At 38.9% G+C, this 21,809-nt stretch overlaps 2 protein-coding genes and 1 pseudogene across 5 annotated transcripts; 1 reads left to right on the forward strand and 2 right to left on the reverse strand.

Annotated features, from left to right (window-relative positions):
• Positions 1 to 898: 898 nt before the first annotated feature.
• LOC126603345 (uncharacterized) lies at positions 899 to 6,551 on the forward strand. Of its 3 annotated transcripts, none has more exons than XM_050270155.1 (13): positions 902 to 1,184; positions 3,529 to 3,822; positions 3,968 to 4,041; positions 4,320 to 4,479; positions 4,595 to 4,619; positions 4,725 to 4,811; positions 4,939 to 5,110; positions 5,193 to 5,266; positions 5,434 to 5,503; positions 5,586 to 5,657; positions 5,733 to 5,866; positions 5,945 to 6,018; positions 6,127 to 6,551. In XM_050270155.1, exons 2-13 carry the CDS (start codon positions 3,627 to 3,629, stop codon positions 6,183 to 6,185), a joined length of 1,197 nt encoding a protein of 398 aa, XP_050126112.1. In that variant the 5' UTR covers positions 902 to 1,184; positions 3,529 to 3,626; the 3' UTR covers positions 6,186 to 6,551. The 3 variants fall into 3 exon arrangements, 2 of the variants coding, with proteins under 2 accessions (XP_050126112.1, XP_050126113.1); XM_050270156.1 differs by lacking the exon at positions 902 to 1,184 and adding an exon at positions 2,762 to 3,205; XR_007616247.1 differs by lacking the exon at positions 6,127 to 6,551 and having other exon boundaries at positions 899 to 1,184; positions 5,738 to 5,866.
• Positions 6,552 to 7,205: 654 nt separating this feature from the next.
• Positions 7,206 to 13,880, reverse strand: LOC126603344 (probable ADP-ribosylation factor GTPase-activating protein AGD14). Of its 2 annotated transcripts, XR_007616246.1 has the most exons (14): positions 13,600 to 13,880; positions 13,101 to 13,207; positions 12,600 to 12,661; positions 12,289 to 12,376; positions 12,118 to 12,179; positions 11,947 to 12,043; positions 11,331 to 11,786; positions 10,058 to 10,681; positions 9,486 to 9,587; positions 9,297 to 9,377; positions 8,411 to 8,681; positions 8,123 to 8,168; positions 7,487 to 7,835; positions 7,206 to 7,456 (listed from the first exon to the last, which is right to left on the reverse strand). XR_007616246.1 is itself a non-coding variant. In XM_050270154.1 (13 exons), exons 2-13 carry the CDS (start codon positions 13,194 to 13,196, stop codon positions 7,697 to 7,699), a joined length of 2,124 nt encoding a protein of 707 aa, XP_050126111.1. In that variant the 5' UTR covers positions 13,197 to 13,207; positions 13,600 to 13,880; the 3' UTR covers positions 7,206 to 7,696. The 2 variants fall into 2 exon arrangements, 1 of the variants encoding a protein (XP_050126111.1); XM_050270154.1 differs by having other exon boundaries at positions 7,206 to 7,835.
• A 6,197-nt stretch (positions 13,881 to 20,077) lies between these two features.
• On the reverse strand, positions 20,078 to 21,054 carry LOC126602703 (uncharacterized; annotated as a pseudogene).
• Positions 21,055 to 21,809: the final 755 nt, after the last annotated feature.

Consider the following 21,809-nt stretch of genomic DNA (forward strand, 5'->3'; position numbering starts at 1 on the left):
AGCATGTCTCGAATACTAATGTTGCCGTGAGGTTGTTGGGTTGTTTTGTCCACCATTAGTTTCCCAAAGTTTATCACGACTAATAATTTTCGAGGACGGAATCATGCTGTTAATTGGAGTTGTTTTCCCAATTTGATTAGGTAGTCGGGCCGAAAGCGTTCTATTAGGGATTTGGTTCCATCCCAATTACTTTTGAATCGGGAAATGTACGTTGCAAGAGCAGTACGATGACCAAGTTCTGATATTTATTATGATCTGCCTAATTCTCAGAGTTCGTTTTCTCTCTTTTAGCTGTAATCCTCTTATATCAATACAATACCGTTCCTTGTTAAAAAAGAAGAACTCATGTACTCTTAATCAAATTCCAATTGATACACAAGGATTGTTGTTGCGCTCTTACGTGTATCAACGAGCTAAAAAAGAAGTTAATTACTATGTTTAAGGAGCTAGGATAAAAGTAAAGTACTCTGAAAAGTAAGATGTGCCTTAAAATATGTAAACTTTTCGATTGATAAAATCTGTTTTACCCGCCGTCGACATAGTGGAGATCTATTATTGCTGCTCTGTGGACAAAACACATGGTCGAACCACGTTAGTTGTTGTATGTTTCTTTGTCTCTTTGTCAACCTTGCTTGTATTATTTTGTTGGGTTGTTTGTTTTCCGCATTATTAACCGGCTTCACATATTCAACAGTTAATCACTAAGAATGAGAGCATTCACCAAACGCTAATCACCAATCATTATAATTTGTGTCGTTTAGTTTAAATTTGGCAATTTGTTCTCTCTTTAATTTTGGTTTAATGAATATTTGGTTGATTAGGTTGAAACCGTAAAATAGTAAAATAAAACCTTGAAAGATACGACGAGAAGCGGAGACAGTAAGCTTACGGCGGGAAAAAGAAAGAATAAAGCAAGCCACCCAAAGCAAAGCAAAACCTCCTCAAAGCTCTCTCTCTCACTCTCTCTCTCTAAAACAAAATAAAACAGAGCTGCCTCTCTCTCTGTTTTGTCGTAATCTGAGACATAGAGAGAGAGAGTCTCAGACTCCCAGAGGTTTAGAGAGAGAGTCTCAGATTGTCAGAGGTTTAGAGAGAGAGAGAGAGAGAGAGAAGCTCTCGAAGCTCCCAACTCACTACTTGATTCCTCCATTTGTGCATTGCCCATTTGCCACTTCATCTCTCAGGTACTCTATCTTTCACTCACTAATCTTTAATTTCTACAATTTTTCTCGACATTTATTTATTATTATTTTAGATGGTAAAGATTCGATCTTTCTGTGTGTTGGAGTTGATATTAATCTGGGTTCTGTTGTTTCTTCTCAAAATCCAAAATTTTGATTCATATAATTGCAATAGAACTGAGAAGTGAGAACCCCTTTCAAGTTTTAAAACTGTTCCGAGGATCACAAGGCTCAAATGCTGGAATTTCTGTTTGGTTGGTGAGAAACCGAAGGAAAACAAAATCGAAGCATATACATATAATCATATAAATATTCACATTATCACGAATTTTTTGTCTTGTTTAATATTTTTCTCAAAGAGTAAAGTCAGTTTTTTTTTTTTTTTTTTTTAATATTTTTTTCTGGCACCTTTTTTCTACTTTGCCTTCTTGGGTTGTCTTCCTTTTGTGCTCTTTGGAGACAGGGTAAAGCAAAAAATATGCAGATTTATATTATATTAGTGATAAAGAGTCAAATTACAAGTTGACCCATCTAATTATCAAAACATAAATCTCCATAAGTAGCTATTTCTTTAGCATAAACTTGCCAAAAAACAAAAGAGTAAAGAATTTGAGGGTATAATCGTCCTAAGAGCAAAATTGCAGAATTCAGTGGGAAGATGTTCAGGCACGGAGCACCCTTGCAGACTTGCAGTTGAAGAAATGCTCTCCTACTTAATAATACTAGCATATTGGCACACATAAAGTGTGAATTTTTTATTTTTTTGAGATAGAAGGAGAGAGGAAGAGAGTGATAGAGAATGTAGGAGTTAGAATTTTTTTTTTAATTTTTTAATTTTAGAGATATGTTAGGATTATACGTAGGTGAGGCTTTGAAAAAAAAAACAGCAAAATTTGATTGTATGAAATTACATTTTTGCCCCATATTTCTTATTCATGTTCTGTTTTAATTAGAGGATTAATATGTTAGGATTATACGTAATTGAGGCTTTGAAAAAAAACAGCAAAATTTGATTGTATGAAATTACATTTTTACCCTATATTTCTTATTCATATTCTTTCTTAATTAGATGGTTAAACTGGTAATTTCATAAAGTTTTAATTGAAAATGAGTGTTTTATTAATTAGTAGAGATAAAAACAATAAATTAATAAAAATAAAAATAAAAATCTGAGAGCTTGGAGCTGTGGACTACCACGTTATCCTCCCCACGAAGTGGAGCAGATCAATCGAATTAGGATTCTTCTACTTTTTTCTTGCTTCATCAAATATGTGGACTTGTGGGTCCTACCATTGTGCTCTAAATCTAAGCCGTGTAAAATATTCACCGCCTACATTCCATAACTCTCAAGTAGATCCATTTGGCCTGCCTGCTTAATGCTTATTCTGCTGCATTTGATTCTAATCAAGCTCCATCGGTTAGGAGAGAATATGAAACCATTTTTCGGAACCATCGTTACACTGTCATGTAGAGTTATTAATTCATTCATTTTATAACATATATAAAGTCTTTGATAAATTAATTATGTCAGTTACTGTAACACTCAGATTATAACACTACGTGACAGTGTGACCGTTAGAATAAGAATTGTGGAAGAATATTCTTTAGCTCTCTATCATCAACTATGGTATTGGTGTTGTCGTGCAACGCCCGTCTCTGTCGTTGTAGCCCACTCAACCAAACTTCTGACCAAAAAAAAAACCCACTCAACCAAAAAGCATCCCAGTTATTGTGGTGATCTTGAGAATGTTTTGTTTCCAAGTGCAAGCCAAGTTAACCACCACCTCAAGGATAATGCTCTCTATCCCACTTTTCTCTGTTTTTTCTTTTGTTAACAAAATCGACACCTTTTCCATGAACTTTGACACTTTTGAGTGTTTTATTTACATAATTTGTGCCCAAAGTTCCTTCTTTTGGGCAGAAATTTGTGACAAACACAAGTATGGCATGGTAGTCTTTGCTTATTCTGGTACACCTTTCAGCGAAATATAGAAGATGGGTTTTGTCCAAAATTCCATTTTTAGGTAAAAGATTGCATTTTTTGGGAAAAAAAAGATTTTATTTTGGTGCACGTCTAGTCATGTGTAGAAACGGGTTTCGTTTAAATCACATTTTTTTATGAAAAGATTGCATTTTATTTGGGCTATGAGACATGAGAAGAACTTGCATGAAACGAGTTCATCACCAATAAAAGTTGCTCTCCTCGAACAGAATCTATCACCAACCCATGTTGTTAAATACCAAACCAGATTTGAGCCCATTATTTTAATTTGTTAGTCTTGACTATTTGGTACCTGTACGTATAGATCTCCTATGAAATGCATGTGATTTTCTCCCAACTATGCAGGGAAGAGAGTGAGAGAATCCGACAATTAGAGAGAGAAACCCCACTGATTTAAATCTGTTTGATGAAGAAAGCTTGAAGAAGTGTTGAATGGAGTAGAAATGGAGGAGGGTGGATCAGCTGGAAACTATCAGTGGAGTGGACTCAAAGTCAAGGTTGATTCATGGTTCAGCCAATTTCGCAATGGCTCGAATCCATGGATGGCCAGATATGTCTATGGATTCATGTTTTTGATAGCAAATCTTATGGCATGGGCTGTCCGGGATTACGGAAGCAGTTTGTTGACGGAGATGGAGAGTAAGATTTGCCTTCTCTCCTCTACTCTACTTGCTTATGAACACATTGCTATAGATTCGATAAACATGATTAGTATCTTAAACATGTGGGTTAATCAAAACATTATTAGTGCAGAATGTTTAAAACCCTTTGGCTGTGAGTGCAGGATTAAAAGGATGTCATGGTGTGAAGGATTGTTTGGGTGCAGAAGGAGTCCTACGTGTGAGCTTGGGTTGCTTTGTATCCTTTTTTTCTGTTTTGTTTTGCGTGGCTCGGTCTGAACTGGACTATTTCAATTGGTGAGACGAGGTTTATCATGTAGTACACAAAATTTTGTGAAGATTTTAAAGAAAAATGGCAACACCATTCACTATTGTTTATGCATCTGAATTCGAAGAAGTAAACGCTTTTTCAAATTCCTTGTAAACACATCAATTCTTCTACATCATTCTTTCATATGATTTTTCTAGTTGTCTACGTGTGGATCAAAGTAAAGTAAAACCTTAATACTTCATCAGTTGTTCTATTTCACAATGTTCCTTTCGACTGTTGGCACATCGAAGTTGAACGAGCCCAGAGATTTGTGGCAATCCGGATGGTGGTCTGCCAAGATTGTCATGTGGGTTTCCTTCATCATCATTCCCTTTGTGCTTCCTGCTAAAATCATTCAGCTATATGGTTAGTGTAATGTCAGCCCAATAAACCAAAACTGTTTTTTGCTATTCATCTTTTAAATTGCATTTTCATTTCGAAACTACCCAATTTCGTGCACCTGATACATATCTTTTTGCAGGAGAGATTGCGCATTTTGGTGCCGGGTATGATTCGATGTTGTTACATTTATTCCCTATGCACTTTCTTTTCACCTTTCGAAATGTGTTTCTTGGGTATTCTTTTAACAAGTTCTGGTATTGTTCTATCAGGGTTTTTCTCTTGATTCAGCTAATAAGCATAATCTGTTTCATTAAGTGGCTGAACGAATGGTGTCAGTCTACCAAATCAGAAAGATGGTAAGACTTTGTTTAAACTAAATCGGATCTCCATTTTTCGCAGACATTGGAAACAAATTCAATGTAGCTACTAGCCATATCGTTACTCGGAATTTTGGGCTAATTTAAATTTAGGTTTTCACTGCAGCCGGATTTATGTGATGTTACTTGCAACTACTGCACATGTTGTATGCTTAGTGGGGATCATATTGATGTACATATGGTATGCACCAGAACCAACTTGCCTCCTCAACATTTTCTTCATTACCTGGACATTAGTGCTACTGCAACTCATGACCAGTGTCTCTCTCCACCCGAATGTAAGTTCCGCTAATCACCCTGCCTTCGGGTTTTCAACCTTGTTTTAATGTGGTTTTGCTGGCTAATTTCCACCCGGAACAGGTGAATGCCGGCATCTTGACTCCGGGTCTCATGGGGCTCTATATAGTATTCATCTGCTGGTTTGCTATTAGAAGGTACGGTTTTAAGTTTTGCTAGTGGAATTTGAGATTTCACAGATGCTATATGGCATTGCTGCATAATCTTTCAATATCTACAATCATGCATATAGTTGATCACCACCGTGTGACTCTGGTTATATTTGTGAATTCCGTTGATACATAATTGTTGCCTTCGAGTGCAGTGAACCAGCGGGGACAACTTGCAACAAGAAGGCAGAGGATTCAACCAAAACAGATTGGCTCACCATCATAGTAATACTCTGCTCTTAATATTGCTCACAGATGGTTTCTTTTCTCCTACACAAACTTGTGACAATGACTTATTTGTTGACAGAGCTTCGTTATAGCCGTGCTTGCAATGGTTATCGCGACATTCTCAACCGGCATAGATTCCAAATGCTTTCAGGTTTGCTCCACCGTCTGAATAACTTTTAATCGATCACCTATATTTCATTTAGAATGCGCCTGACAACATCTGCAGTTCAGGAAGGACGAGCCTGTATCCGAGGATGATGTTCCATATGGTTATGGATTCTTCCATTTCGTTTTTGCCACGGGAGCAATGTACTTTGCAATGCTGCTGATTGGTTGGAATACTCATCAGTCCATGAAAAAGTATTTTTCGCCACCTTTGTGAATTAAAATTGAGCCCCTTTCTTTCTTGCTTGCTCAACAAGTTTCTTCCTTCTGCAGGTTTACACTTGATGTGGGATGGGCCAGCACTTGGGTGAGGATTGTGAACGAGTGGATCGCCGTCTGCGTGTATTGTGAGTACAGAATGCAAAACGAAATCGATTGATTTACAAATTGATGACAAGATTCTGCATTTGAGTTTTTCTGGATTTCAATTGAGACGAAACTTTTACGTTTTGCAGTATGGATACTGGTGGCTCCAATCATATGGAAGAGCAGACAAACGGCGGAATCCGCTTAAGTTGAGCAAGTTTATTTCTACATCTTGCCCCAGTCATCGGTTGTACATATGGGAGTGTCCAAGCATCGGCCTCGAGGATCAAAATTCGGCGCGTACTCTAGAAGAGCCTCCTCAGGCCACCATGGGCAGCAGCGCCGCCAGCACTTTACACCGATGAACAGACTGCAACTTCCAATTCCTACTGTGTGAAGATTAAGGAGGGAAAGAAAAATATGTACAAGTTACCCAATACTTAGAAGCATTTTAAGTCCTCCTACCCAAAATACCATATAGTGTTGTGAATTAACAACACTTTCTTCTCCATATGTAGCATGTTATTATTTGTTATAATATTGAAAAAGAAAATATAATTTGGGTCCTCGGAAAGTTTCTTTATCTTTTTGAGGTCCGTGATTGGTTGTTGAAATGTTTGACGCATATTCTAACGGTTTACAGTTACAGAGAGGAAATTCGAATTAGAGTGCAAAAAGATGCGCAATGTGTAAAGCAATTTGGCTACACCTGAGCTCACGATGTCTATGAAGATCGTATGTCCAACAAGAAGGGATCTGTACGCATCGGAGTAGGCTATATTTGCTCTTCACGAATTGACCCCAAGAGGTCGTTTGTTATGTTCAATACCATACCAAATTGCCAATTGGTTCTCTTGCAGTTGAGGACTGATTTAGCTACTCTGACTTCTGGCTCTGGGCACGGGTACACCACCAGCATAACATTCCGTGTCAATAATAAAATTTTGAATTCCTCTCCACGTGTACATTGATACAAAACATCACGGAAGTAAAAATGTTTTTTTAGTTTTTATACAAAGGTTAGCATGTTAATTAAGCAGTGATAATTACCGAGTAATTAACAGAAAAACCAAATAATATTGTCCGCCTAAATTTGACGTTAAGTAACTTGGAAGCTAAGAAACCAAAAGAAAAACCCGAAGCTGCAACGTTACTGAAAACAGAGAACCAAAGGCAAAACCGGAAAATAACGTATCGGAAAATAATCCCACCACTTGATCGACGATCGTATTAACGTACAAACTGCATTCACTGTAAAATCATTGATACTGTTCCACCAACTTCCTTAGACTCGATGAGCTCACAGCAGAATAATGAGATGCAACATCATACAACAAAGTAGGCGAAGAAAATTAAAAAGGAAAAAAGTAACACCTTGGCTAGAAAAAAGAAGATACCTAGGGTCCCTATTGAAGCAAACTCTACAACTTAATCCCCCTCTTAACTATACTCTCTCTCTCTCTCTCTCTCTCTCTCTCTCTCTCTCTCTCTCTCTCTCTTACAAACAACAAACAAATTGTACATGACGGGAAGTCGACCTTTTGACTTGTGACCCCCGGTGATGATCCAACAGAACAATCTCGCATTAGGCTGCATCGGATAACTTAAAAACTACAGAGATAGAAACCAAAACTTTCCATCCAGCAATTTGATGGGCAGCGGGAGCAGCAAGACGATGCTTACCCTACATGGGATTGGAGACATCTTGTGTTTTTTCATCTACCCAAATGGATTTCCCCCCATTGAAGAGAAAGGATTTGGGGTAGCGGGCGCTGAGAATCTACCTGCCAGCTGTTGATCCATATTTAATGAACCAAAAGAAGCCCCATCGGTGCCAAAGCCTCCTGCCCATTGATACCTACAAGAAGGAAAAATAGGTTAGGGAAATCACAATTAACAAATAATCTCATCAAAATATATAAATCACTCAAAAAATTTCACACGCGTATTTATTTTTTTGGGGACTTGACATATGCAGAATTTATATTCAGAAAAGCAAGAAAGTCTTATGTTCCAATTGGGGATATAACACTCCGCATTTGTGAAACTATGAGGACAGCTAGTAAAGTAGAAGAACCAGAGAATCTTAGAGCAACTACTAACTTTAGATAGTAAATAAAAAAAAAAACTCAAACTTATGGTTACCCGGAAGGTGGGATGCTACTCGGAACTTGTTGCACCATGTAGGCCCCTGAGATTATCAAACCACAATTAGGCACTCATTTCTAATAAAGAAAAGGGTGTGCTATCCACACTCATTTTTACTTCTCACACACCGTTCTAATTTTCGGCTGTCGGATTGGATGAATTGAAGAAGACCAAAGGACGGAAAATAACAAGATGTGTGATAGAAGTAAAAAGGGGTGTGCTATCCACACACCTTTCACTATTTACTTGATGAAAAAAAAAGGGGAAAAAGCAGCAATATTTTACTTGGTGGCATCTGTGATGCAAATTGTGGTGGCTGTGGAGGCACTTGTGATGCAAATTGTGGTCGCTGTGGAGGCACTTGTGATGCATACTGTGGTGCTTGGAGAGGCACTTGTGATGCATATTGTGGTGCTTGGGGAGGCACCGCTGATGAATATGGTGATGATTGGAGGGGTATCCATGCTGACGAGGGAGCACCAAGGTTGGACATGCGCATTAAACCCGACGGGGATAAAGGCTGGGCATTTGGTAGGGGAGCTTGCAAGGAAGGAAACTGCATCAACAGAAAACACATCAAAGAAGCTCAAATAGATGCATCAATTGATGAGATATCAAGAACATATACAGCTAAAAACAAATGCTTAAGTCCTGATTTCAACTAATAAAGTATGTTTTCTGGTGAGTCATTGATTTGAGCAAACTAAAAGTCAATCTATCTAAACAACCACGGGACGTAAAACTTGTTCTGTTACGGATAAGAATAAGGAATGAGGATTCAAGATTTCAAACTCTTCCAGTATTATATATAGACAACCACAAGATTTATGTTGTTAAAGAATTGGCCAATAATGTACATCAAACTAACACAAGCAAGCGATTCCAGCCACCTTTAAGTTTGCTAAATTTATTGAAATAAAGTATTTCCTCACTCTTGAATTTAATAGTGATACAACCTTCCTGTTATAGTTCTACTTCTTACTCAAACTTCCCTTTCCAAGTCTACTCAATCTTCTAACGGATTGATAAACCATACGAAATTCACAAGTTCAGCAAACATGCATGTCATCATATATTCTTTTACAGATTTGTCAAATAACAATATAAAATACCACCAAAAAAGTAGAGGTGCATTAATTAGGATAACTTAAGATGAATTGAAATCACATACCGCTGAGGCTTGTATTTGAGGTTCACGGTTTACATCAAATGGGTTTGCTGACTTTGAAGACTGCTGATAATTGGGCATGGGCTATAAACAGAGATTCAAATACAACAAGTTTAAGAAATGGTTTATACCAGTCATTTTGTGAAGATGACCAACTCATTATCTTTAAAATGTCAAATTGAGAGACAATACCACTGCAGTGTTATATGGCATAGGAAACCCCATACCACGAGGACCAGTTTGCCATCCAGGAACTGGTGCAGGAAAGGATGAATAGTTCATTGCAAAAATATCCTGCAATCAATTCAGATTTAATCAAATACATGCGTACATACATATATAATCGATATTTCACTTTTGGTCCCTAAAGTTTAGGTCACTGCACTTTGGTCCCTGTAGTGTAACCTCAACAAATTTACCCTTATAGTTTGCAACATTTTCAATGCGACCAAATTTTCACTTTTGTCACATGGTTGATGGAAAATTGAAAAGTTTCTATACGTAAAGTTCACATTTCAGAGAGTCTCAATTCCACATTTGTTGCATTGGTCACACTGATATTGGATTTTGGAGAAATTAGTGCAAAAATTCACATTTTCTCTGTGTGACAAAATGTAAAACAAAAATGCTAGCAACTACAGAGTAAACTAGTTTAAATTAGAACAAGGGTTAAAGAGGAATTGGGCTTAAACTACAGGACCAAAAAGTACATCTAGCTTATATATTATGATGATACCAGCAAAGCCAATAAAAAGTACAATTACCGCAGGAAGTTCTCTTCTTCCAGTAGATTTTGCATCCCCAGCTGACGATTGTGATGCAATAGTCGAAGTTCCATCGACGGAAGGCATGTATTGTTGTGCAGCAGGTTGAATACCAGCAACAGGGTATAATGAAGGTTGATGTTGCTGCATGGTAGGCCATTGGCCAGAAGCAGCATCTTTAACATGGAAATTACCACCATTTACTGGGAATGCTTGAGATCCGGGGGCAGGAACCGGAGCACCAACAGGGGGAAATGTTGACAAGCTGCTTACTGGTGCAACTGTGGGAGCACCAATATTACCAGCAGTCCCAGAAGTATAACTAGGGACAGGTGCTGAAACTGATAATTGTGATAGTAGAGATTCTAATGAATTCACATTCGCAGGAGCTTGAGGTACTGTCACTGCTGGAGCAACATCAAAAGAGGCCCAATTGTTGTCATTGGTTGAATTTGCTGGCTGTGGGAAGGATTGAGCTACAGTAGGTTGTTGCGCTTGAGGAACTGCAGCAGCTGGAGTAGGTTCAATATCAGCATCAAAATCAATTAAACTTCCAGAAGTCTCCGGCTTCACTTCCACTGGGTTCCCATTAGAGGAGGCCAAGCTGCTGGACGACACATTTCTCTGAAATTATTTAAAAAAAAGTATAAAAGCAACTTTACTATATTATTTTGGGAATGATAATGAAAAGACAAAATTACCAAACAAATACACTATGCGATCATCTTCTATGTAACATAACTAACACAGATATCACTACGGGAAAGTGTGGAGCATTACGGTAAGCTGACATGAAGACATGCTAAATCAAGCAAGCAAAAAATGCAAACATAAAAAATAGTAGAAATAGAGCATCTATACTTGTTTAGACAAACTTATGAGAATAATGAGCAGCAATTAAACTCAAAGTAACCAAACATAATGCAAACCAGCAATGTATTAGTTCAAGCCAATTTAATCATAAAGTGAACTGAATAATCAGACAAGAAAATACTCCTGCAGATTTTTTACCACTAAAGTTCGGAAATACAGATTAAAATTGCAGATGCAGGGGATCACAATCACGTGGATTGTGACTAAATATGTATCCACAGGCACTAGCAGCTCTTTTACATATAATGGCTGAAACATTATATTGGTCTCACATGTAAATGAAAACAGTGTAATAGAGGAATATGCATTAAAAAACCATCAAATGTTTCAATCACAAAATGAATACTTTGGGAAGACCATATTTTAACACCAAGATGATTCAGATGAGAAGCATCATCACCTGTGTATGCACAAAGCTATCAGTAGCTCTAGCACTGTTAGCTTTTGGAGGTTCAATTATACGGAGAGGTATTGTGTTCTCCCCCAAAATCTCTCTAACAGGCCGTACAATAGGGGGACTGGACGAATTTAGATCTCTTGGTCGTTCAGGTGATTTTCCTTCCACTTTAGAATCTCCATCAGATATTCTACGATCATCACTTCGACTCCCATTTCCAAATCTATCTTCTCGACGCCAATCATTCACAATTTCTGGTCGACCAGGACTTCTCCTATAATCACCAGACTGCCGACTTTCTTGATCATATCCCGGACTTCTTTGCCCATCATAACTTCTTCCACCAGGACTAGACCTATCACTGAAACGACGGTCATATTTATCATCATATGGCGGGCTTCGAGAGCCACCCTGATATGAATCCACTCTTCTGTTGTCATAGGAATCTTCTTTCTCACCCTGTATGACATGTAATTAACAAATTAAACCCAGAAACACTTACAACAATTTCATTGTGATAGAAGAATAAACTGAATCAGTATGTTGACTTTTTTTTTTGGAAGTCATCAGTATGTTGACTTTAGGTATATGGTAGCACTTGGTATAAAGGATAGCTCACCATTTTCCCCTTTGGAGGCTTGTCCAAGTTTCTCTCACCAGTATATCTTCTATCCACGTATACATGCTTAATAAAGGCTCGAAGTCTCTCAACATTACTGGAATCAAAGATTTGAATCAGCACCAAAGTCATTACTGGCACTAACATAATACTGAATAAAAGAGTACTAACCTGCTGTCAGGAAAGGAATTACGTTGCGGGTCCAATTCTTTATGATAAATTTCCTTTGCACGCTGTAATGGGGAAGCAGAGAGGAGCCCAAGATAAACTGAGAAGATAAGCAACAGAGAGAAAGAACATCTCACGTATCTCGAAGAACTGAGAAGAGAGATGCATGAATACCTGATTTCCCCCTTCTTGAAGGGCATTAACTTCTTGTGAAGTAAATTTGGCCATCGATACTGATTTTACACGGTGTGTGAACTCACGGCTGGAAACATTTCATGCAATTAACACAATGTAAGCAAATCAATAAGTGGTGTGCTCAAAACATGAAAGGAGAATATTTAAAATATATATATAAATAAAAATAAAAATAAAAAAACCACTGCATCCCCCTCCGCCTCTACTGAATCTACAGTTTTACACAAACATACAGAGAAAAGGAATATATATCTTTAAGAAATAATGCAGCAGAGCACATCATGACTTACTGTATTCCACTGCAGTTCGTGCAAACAAATGTCCAGAAATTTGTGCAAACATACTGTGGCCCCTGCTTGGCAGAAAATGAAATTTAAAGACGAATGTAAGTTGTAACAACAAAATCAAACTTTTTACGAATAAATTTACCCACGTGCACTCTTTGAACTCAAAACCATAGTATTAGTCTCATGACAAATCTTTTGGACAGAAAAATTGCTCCTAAGGTTCATATAAAATATGGTCTGTGTGATACTTCATCTGACTTGCTCAAGTTACATTCTCCAATAATTCAATCGCATCTATCATATAGTTTCTTACTCACTAATGTAAAATATAAGTTAATTTGACTTTACATAATTTCAGTAAACATAGTTTGGACCGAATTCCATCTAGTTCCATTAAACCATAATGAGATACAAATAATACAATTATCAAATGTACAAGTGACGTGTGAAACAACGAAAGCAACAATGAATGAACTTTGAACAAGAAAGCAATGAATTGTGTACCAGACTGTTGCAGTTGATGCATCTGCGATTCTCCGGAAGTTTAAGAAGGCCGCGAATAATTCGTTCATTTTTCTCTTCCTCCTTTCGACTCGCCATTCTCACACTCCCTGTTTCATCTTAAACCATAATTACTACCAAAAACACATAAATTCGGACAAGACGCGGAGTTGAATCATAACTTGGCCACTAGAATTCCAACAAATTGAGCTGAAATCATTACGCGATTTTTAAAGTTTTGCATCGATTTCATTTCCAGAAACCAATGAACTGAAACTAAATTAAACCAAACCAATCAGTCGACAAACACAATCGAAATCTTCTACAAAATTCAAAGTCCTATCCTAAACAATTAACTCCAAATATTCTTTTCTCAGCCAACATTTTCTAAGCAACCAAACAGACCGCAACCTGTTCAGTACAGAAACCACCATACTGCGGCGGATCTGAAAAATCAGAGCCGCCAACGAGCATTTAAACAGCAGAAACGAATAGTACTGACCTCAATTCGCTGCGGATGGAGGAAGAAGAAGCAGTTCTGCTTCTTCAGAACTCTAGCCAAACGACGTCGTTGCAGAGATCCACCCGCTGCCGCGCTTCGTGTGTGTCAAATGGAAGGCAACAGGTCTTTGGAGGGCGTGTAGCTATGGCTGTTGTACAGCTCAGAGCTTAACCATACTCTGCTTTTGATTCCTACAGAATGCTAAGAGAGAGAGAGGATGAAATTGGGATATTATACGGTGTTCACGGACACAGGGGATTACCCTGTCCCTACGGTCGAGGTGTTCGTTCGCTATGGGGGCGTTGCTATCGCTATTGCTTGAAACAAGTCCGTGGTGCTTCCAAAAATAAAAAAATAAATAAAATAAAGAAACAAGTCCGTGGTCACACAAGGCGACTTGACTGATTAATGGTCAATTTACCATCGCAATTTCCACTAATCATCATTTGGGTTGGGATGTTTATCCAGGAAGCACTTTTTCACCGGGTTTTACTCGGTTAAAGTTTTAAAGGTCGTTTTCTTTCACATGCTCGTTAATGTACTGGTTTTGAGTGATGTTTGAGGGAAATTCATTATTACTTTTGGAAAGAAAAAAAATTATATAAGTATTCCAATTGCGTCTATTCTTGAAGAATCACTTAACAAGTGTAACTTTCTTGATAAATTATCAACGGTGAAGCATTAAAAACGTGTTAGTAGATCACATAAGCATTTATAACTTGTTTGTCAAACTGTTGACCCTAGAAACTACCAAGCCTACGTGGCGCGCATGCCGAGTAATCTATAAGCTAACTACGTCCTTCGGTGAATGCGGGGCGTGCCAACTCGTCGGCCGAGCTCGGCCGAGGAGTAAAATTTGTTGATGTTGCGTTGGGTGCGCGGCTGACTTCTGCGTCTTGCGATTGCGGCCGAGAAAGGAACACGTCTCGGCCTCTTGGGCTCTCGAACCTGAAGACAAGGTTGCTATTCTTACGAAGTTCACGAGTCGTCGTCGGATTCAGTCACAGTGATGTTATTCATCAAAGTAAACTCACGCCGAATCGACACCAGAGTGTAAGGGCACAAATACTCAAAACAAATATAAGTTTTAATGGTGAACGTGGTTCGGCCGTCCGAATGCCGAACTCTAAATCCCACTTGGGAATATCCAATCATAAAATAACTCGGCGAGCAAAGCGCCGAGCTCGATATACCGTAACACCTCACTTCGCCGAGAAGGCTAATGAGATGACCTCAATCAATAAGGATCCGAAAATCCTCCTCGACCGAGACTTGGATAGGTAATCAACCGTTCTCGCCGCAGTGCTGTTGATGCCAACGGAAGATACTGCAAGACCGACTGATTCTACGGTGACAGAGTTATTTATGCCTACTTAAGATATCACCGGTTGCTTCCACAGTGCTGTTGATGCCAACGGAAGATGTGTCAGCGAAAAAAAAAGAAAAAATCTCAAGTTGTTGAGAGTTTGCGCATGGTAGTTTTGTATTGATTTGCAGGGGGCTTGAATGATGCACAACCTCTTCTATTTATAGCAACGGCTCCCCCCAAGGTCGAGTTAAAACCCTACTCGGACTAGGTCTTCTTCTCCTGATCAGCACCAACTCGGCCAGTCCTATTTTCACTAGGATTGTGAACCTAGTCCTTAACCAAGCCAGATTCCCTTCCGGGTTATTAATCCTACTGAGACTCCCTATTGCACTAGGTATTGATGAGAAGCTTACATGATCCACTCCCCTGGACGATGTGAAATGTTTTACTAAAATAAAATTAGGAACGGGTTGTCATACTTTAGAATAACAAAAACTCTCACATAATTGAGATACTTTTCAATTGGAGTTTTTCTTTTAAACACGGTAAATATATTAGTTTTGAAATGTTAATATTTACAGTCCGAAATTATTTTAATTTTATTTCTTCTCATACTTTGTACTGTTCTGGATTTGTTGATATGTGATTTTGTTGTTAACCTTAAATTTCACGAGAGTTTGTGGTGCTACGTGTCTCTATGGCATGCATATAATTCCAAACCTTAGCTGGCAATAATGCCATACTATCATGCCACTTTGCTGTTAAGGTTGGCCTATTATGTCACACCGGCATTTAGTTATCATTATTAAAATGCAAGCATTTGTAATTGTCATACTTTTAATATAACATTCAATTAATCTTAATCACATATTATAAAAGATACATTCTTATCTTATCCATGCGAAGTGTTTACTTTAATTTATGCTAAGAACCCATTTAATATTACAGTTTAATAATATTACTCTTTATTTGTAAGTGAGAGGTCTTATGTCTGATTTTCGTCACAGGCAAATTGAACTACTGTGAGGCTTAGCCCACTCCTTCATCCCCTCAGTATAGATTCTGGTTTATTTAAAAAAAAATACGCTAAGAAAATGGTGAAAAGTTTAAACTCAGGACTATTAAAACTATGTACGATATCCGCAATTTGCACCCTCTATAACAAGAGAATTGTGAGAGGGCAATGACCTTGTACAAAGTCAATATTTGGTTGAGAATTGAGATTATAGTTGCAAAATGGATAAGATGAATCCAACGTATTCATCTATTTGGCCTCACATCACAATCATTCGACCATGTTTAATTGAATAATCAAATATGCCGGCTTTTGTATCTTTATTAATCAAAAGTATTTTTGAAACATGTGACCTAAGTCTATGTTTTTTGTTTTTTATAATATAATTATATTATAAATTTGTTGAGCTTAAGTAAATAAAATAATTCTTGTCTTAGTTTTCTGCTTTTCTATAAGACTGAAGTGGCTACTCATTTACAATGTTATTACGTGTTATGTAAAACAATCAACATCTACGATCAACCTTATATCAATCGAGAGAGTGAGTAAAATATGGTGCTTACAAATTAAAATCAAAACAACTGCATCGTTTTGTATAACTTTGTGAAATATATGATACATATTGCGTGAAAAACGAAAACAATTACGTGATTTGTACCTTCGTGCTTATGTAGTCCAAAGTACACCTACGATACATGTATCGCTAAGTTGTATAACGTCTAATCTAGTTTTCTTTTTTTCTCAATTTTTAAGATGAAGTTAGTTATTTTGTCAGTAAAATATTAAAGTTTAGAATTCTTGTAAAATCTTAAAAAACGTAGGCTTGATCTCAATGGGCCAGGTTATCGGCCCATTCAATATTTGGGTTTGGCGTTGCTTATTTGTTTGATATGGGCTCGAGTGTTCACCTTTTATTTCTCTACCGCAGCTTCCAATTTGGCGCCCTCGTCAATTCTTCTGCTGTGGGAGTTGGGAAGAGGAAAAAGAAGTAGAAGAAGCAAAGCACAAGAGCGATCCGCAGAACGCAGCGTTGCGATTCGTGTGAGACGTGACGGTGATCGATGCGGAGAGTCGGAGCTCGAGAGGCAGATCAGGTACTCAATATTTGATTTGTCGTGCAACTGTCGACTGAGATTATGGTTTTGTGCGGACAAGAAGCGAAAGAAACGGAGGATGAAAAGCCTAATGACTAATCATGTGTTATCATTAGTTTATTAATTTGATGTCGGTGTAGAATCTGCTGTCTAAAATTCCTTTTACTCTGGACATGAATGATGCCCCGCATTGCTGCATTGGCGTGCCAATTCACCGCCCTGGCACACTGGGCAGTTTAACCACTCCTAGTATATCTAATGTGTGTGTATGTATATATAACAGAAATGGAGTTGTAGTTCAAGTGATTAATTGTGTTTATCGTGTTCCAGCCGAGGTAATGCGTTTGAATTTATCCTTCCCTAGTATTGCTAGTTTCAACTTTCAAGTTTATCCTCCCCTACCATTGCTAGTTATAATGGATCTCCACTGTATTATATATCGTATTTTCTTTAATGTCGGACAAATCTTGTAGAATAATTGCGAGATATGAGAGTTTGATATCTGTACGTAAATGATGTGCATTATCATAAAAATCACCGACCTTATTTTGGAACATAACTTGGGCACATGGGATTTGGTTGTTATGTGACTTAAGTCAAACGAAAAGTGGACAATTTCATTGTATATCATATATATATCTATATCTACTATTGCTTGCACTATATGATTCCATGAATTGGTCCCAAAGGAAGAATGCGCTTTTGTTATATATTATGATCAGCATGCATGTCTACGGTAACTAGGCTGAGGCTTGTATTTAATTAAACCCTCGTGCTTTTGATTAATTAAACCTAAATTATATACAAATATTATACCAGCCATTCATGTCATACCATGTGAAAATTAGATGCTTTGCAGTAGCTAATATTGTTTTATATTATCTCTAAACAATGCCGTTTATGAACTAACCTCTTTTATATAGAGTCAGTAGAGTCAGATCTGCACTTCCATTTGCCAGGTATGGAATTCTCTTATTGCTATTACCATTTGCTAATTAATGAATTGTAATATTCAAACATGTGGAATATAGATTCCCAACAAATTCTTCAATTTCTTCTAAAAGAAGATGTAGTACAAGTGTACAACGGAGAGTTGAATGTTGCGTTCGAGAATGATGAATGTATATAACCTTGGATATCTTCACATTGCTATTTTTTGTCTTTTCAGAGCAATTCCACCCATAAGGACTTTGCGCCAGCACCCAGCGCATTTATCCACTCAAATGAACAGTAACAGACTCTAATGAACAGTAATAGGCCAAGGCATCTCCACCCCTAAAAAAATGCACTGGCACCTAGTGAAAAAATGCGCTGGCACAAACGATCTCCATCCCTACAAAATGCGCTGGCACCCAGCCCATTTAAAATATTTTTAAATTTTGTCAAAAGAATAAAAAAATAAAATAGTTTTAATTTCGGATAGGATTTTTAACCAATCTCGTCACACCACATGTCATTATCTGAACGTACTATTTTGTGAATAGATTTCCGCTAAGATTTTCAACCAATCCCGACATGCCACGTGTCACTTCCGTTTTACAATAATTTAGCCAAGATTTCGATAAGATTCTCAACCAATCACGTCATGCCACGTGTCATTATCTGAACGTACTATTTTGTGGATAGATTTCCGATAATATTTTCGACCAATCCCGACACGCCACATGTCACTTCCGGTTTACAATAATTTAGCCAAGATTTCGATAAGATTTTTTCTCTTAAAGTGTAGAAAATATTGAAATGTAGATAGTATAGAAAGTGTAGAAAATATTGAAATGTGGTGTAAAGGTAGAAGATGAGGGTTAGGTATTTATAGGAAAAAAATTAACATTTTTCAAAAATTTCTGTATTTTTTTAAAAATTTTATGTATTTTTTAATAATTTTTAATGAATTTTAATATAGTTAATTAATCTGGACCGTTGGATTTGAAAAATATTCAAATCCAAGAGCTAGGGACGTGCCACGTGGCCAACGGTCATATTTATGACCATTGGGCTGTTTTTTTTATTTTATTTATTTACTTTTTGTGAAAAAAACGTGGACCGTTGATCTATGATCGGACGGTCCATTTTAAAAGTCAAATTTAAATTTTTTTTACCGTTGGAAATCCAACGGCACTGAGGAGGGCCACGTAGCCCTATTCCGGGTTAACATAAGTGGGCTGACAAGCGGGCCCCCCCGCCTGCAACCCGGTCTGCTACTCGCGCACAGTGCTGCACGCGCCTGCTAAACAGGCCGGCCTCTGGGTCTGTCCGAAATGGGCTGGCCTGTTGCCCAGCTTGGGCTGTGTGCCAGGCTCTTTTGCGGGCTGGAGCAAATTGACAAGGGGCTGGGCAGTTTTTTGGACTAGGTGCTGGGCAATATCCACTGGGGTGGAATTGCTCTCAAGGAAAATGTAGTGGAACAACAATATAAGCTAAATGAATTGAGATTTCCGAAATTTAGACTTAGAGTGACATGTCATGTGATGAGATAAATTGATAAAAAGAATGTAAGGTGAGTTTTTTTTTTTCCGCACATTAGATTTCTGTTTATACCATATTTAGGGCCTCGTATTTAGACCTCGTATAAATACTTGGGGGACTTAAATGTAATTATGTAATAAAGGAAGGGGCAAATATGTAATTAGGGGAGGAGCCCTTATTCTATAAAAGGGCCTCCTCACCCTCACAAAAGGGGGAGGCCAACTCTTAGGCCATATTCTCACCCTCTCAAAGCTCTCACAGAGTTATCTCTCCCTCAGATAAATACATAATCAGTGTGGACGTAGCCCAAACCTTGGGGTGAACCACGATACATCTTGTGTCATTTACATTACTTGCAGATTCACGGTCGGATTTACGTTGTTCCAAGACCTCCGGTTTTGTGCATCAACATTTGGTGCCGTCTGTGGGAAACGACACGAAAAGCTATGTTGGTTCTTTCTCAATTTTTCACCTCCGCTGTGAATCTGCAAAATCACAGAATCTGCAAAACCACAAAAAACCCAAAAACAGAAAAGATCCAAATCTGAAACACTCCTCAATTCCCTCCATTTCTCTCGTTTTGCACTTCTTTATTCAATTCGGCACGCCGTCAACCACCGCCTCCAGATTCTTCCTCGCCTCGAATATTAGATTGTCCATCGGGTCGCAGATCGCGACACCCACCACGAACTTGACATCCCTAACCATCTCCTCGCTCATCAAACCCTTGCAATACAGCCTCAAATTCTAAGTCTCCACCGCCACCGCAGGTTTTGATTAAGACGCGCCGTCCGTACAGTATGGACGCTCGTAATACTCGCTGTGCTGGGCCCAGTAGTCCTCGGGCATGGCACGGGGTTCGACAGTGAACTTCTGATCGTGAATCCGACGGCTGAGATCGTCTTTCGCCTTCATAATTTCCAATACCGTGTGTTCGTGGTCCTGAAGCTCCTGAGCGAATCGCTCGACGTCCTCGAGCATCAGAACGGCGGCTATGTCCAAGACAGCGTCGTTTGAGCATTCGTGAGGCAGCGACGGCGGTGGAGAGTTGTGCGAGCTCGAAGAGGGTACGAAGCCGAGAGAAGCGGTCATGGCTTCCTGCATTTGGAGCTTGAAGGCCATTCCGAGGTCGGAGTCTAGAGTTTGGGACGCCATGAGCTTTCTGCGCTGCTCGGAGAGAATGGTGGCAGAGTGGTTGTCTCTCCCCCTCCGCCGCCAACATTGCCCATCTTCTCCTTGCCCAACACCTCCGTAACGCCGTCCCACGGCCGCCGAATCAGAATGGCTCCTTAACAACTACAATCAGGCGAGAGTGGGAAAAGACGAGAAAGTGGAAATTTGGGTGTTTGAGGAAGAGGAGTTTGTTGGTTGGCGAGAGTGGGAAAAGACGAGAAAGTGGCAATTTTAAGAAAGAGAGAGATGAGCAGCAGCGAGAGCAACAAGAAAGTGCTTCAGGCCGCTTATCGTATGGTTCCCGTTATCCAGCGCCCGGTGTGTAACAAGTCTTAAACTTCACCACTCTCGCTCAGCGCCATAGTCGTCGTCACGCACTCGCACTCCTCCCTCACCATCGCAATCTCCTTCTCTCTCCCTCTAAGCTCCAGCCATGGGCAAACCATTCGTCGCATACCCACCACCATGTAACGTAATCCAGGTCCAGAATCCAGAATTTAGCCAGAGCCAGGATCAGGAGCAGATCCTGCCTCCATCGAATGAAGACGAGCTGGCGATTCCGGGTAGACTTCATTGACACTGGTTCGACGAAGAAGAATAGCGGCTAATGGATGGCGAAGATCCGTCCTGGGTGTCTTACGTCCTCGAGGATAGCTATGAAGCCCAAATGGCTGCTAGAGAGAAGACGAGAAAATAATGACGCAAAGATTGGCACGAACATCTCCTGAAGATAAAGAAAACTGGGATTATTTTCCTCTACCTCGCCGGCAACAACTTCTCTGAAAAAATTTCGTCCGAGATACCCTCCCTCCGACGACTCCGTTGTTTCGATCCTCTCCGGAAAGACCGTCGACAAGGCAGACAACCATACTAGTGACTGTCAGATCTCCACATCGCTGCTGCCACACTCTCTCTCCATCCTTTGAGCTGTTCTTTCTCTCTGATTAGACACCCTCCTGGAAAAGGTTAATCTTTGTTAGGTTGGTTCTGCACTACCTCAATTATCTATTATTTTCCCGGAAAATGAGGGAAAGTAGTGGGAAACAAAGTGAAAGAAAAAAGCAAAAGGAAAATATGCTTTTACAAACGGTATCTTCTTGCTTTTACAAACAGGAGCTGTCTACTTTCCAAAGTGGAAAGGAACAGCGTCACC

This window comes from Malus sylvestris, chromosome 15 (genome assembly GCF_916048215.2).
Source record: "Malus sylvestris chromosome 15, drMalSylv7.2, whole genome shotgun sequence".
In the NCBI taxonomy this organism is placed as follows: domain Eukaryota; kingdom Viridiplantae; phylum Streptophyta; class Magnoliopsida; order Rosales; family Rosaceae; genus Malus; species Malus sylvestris.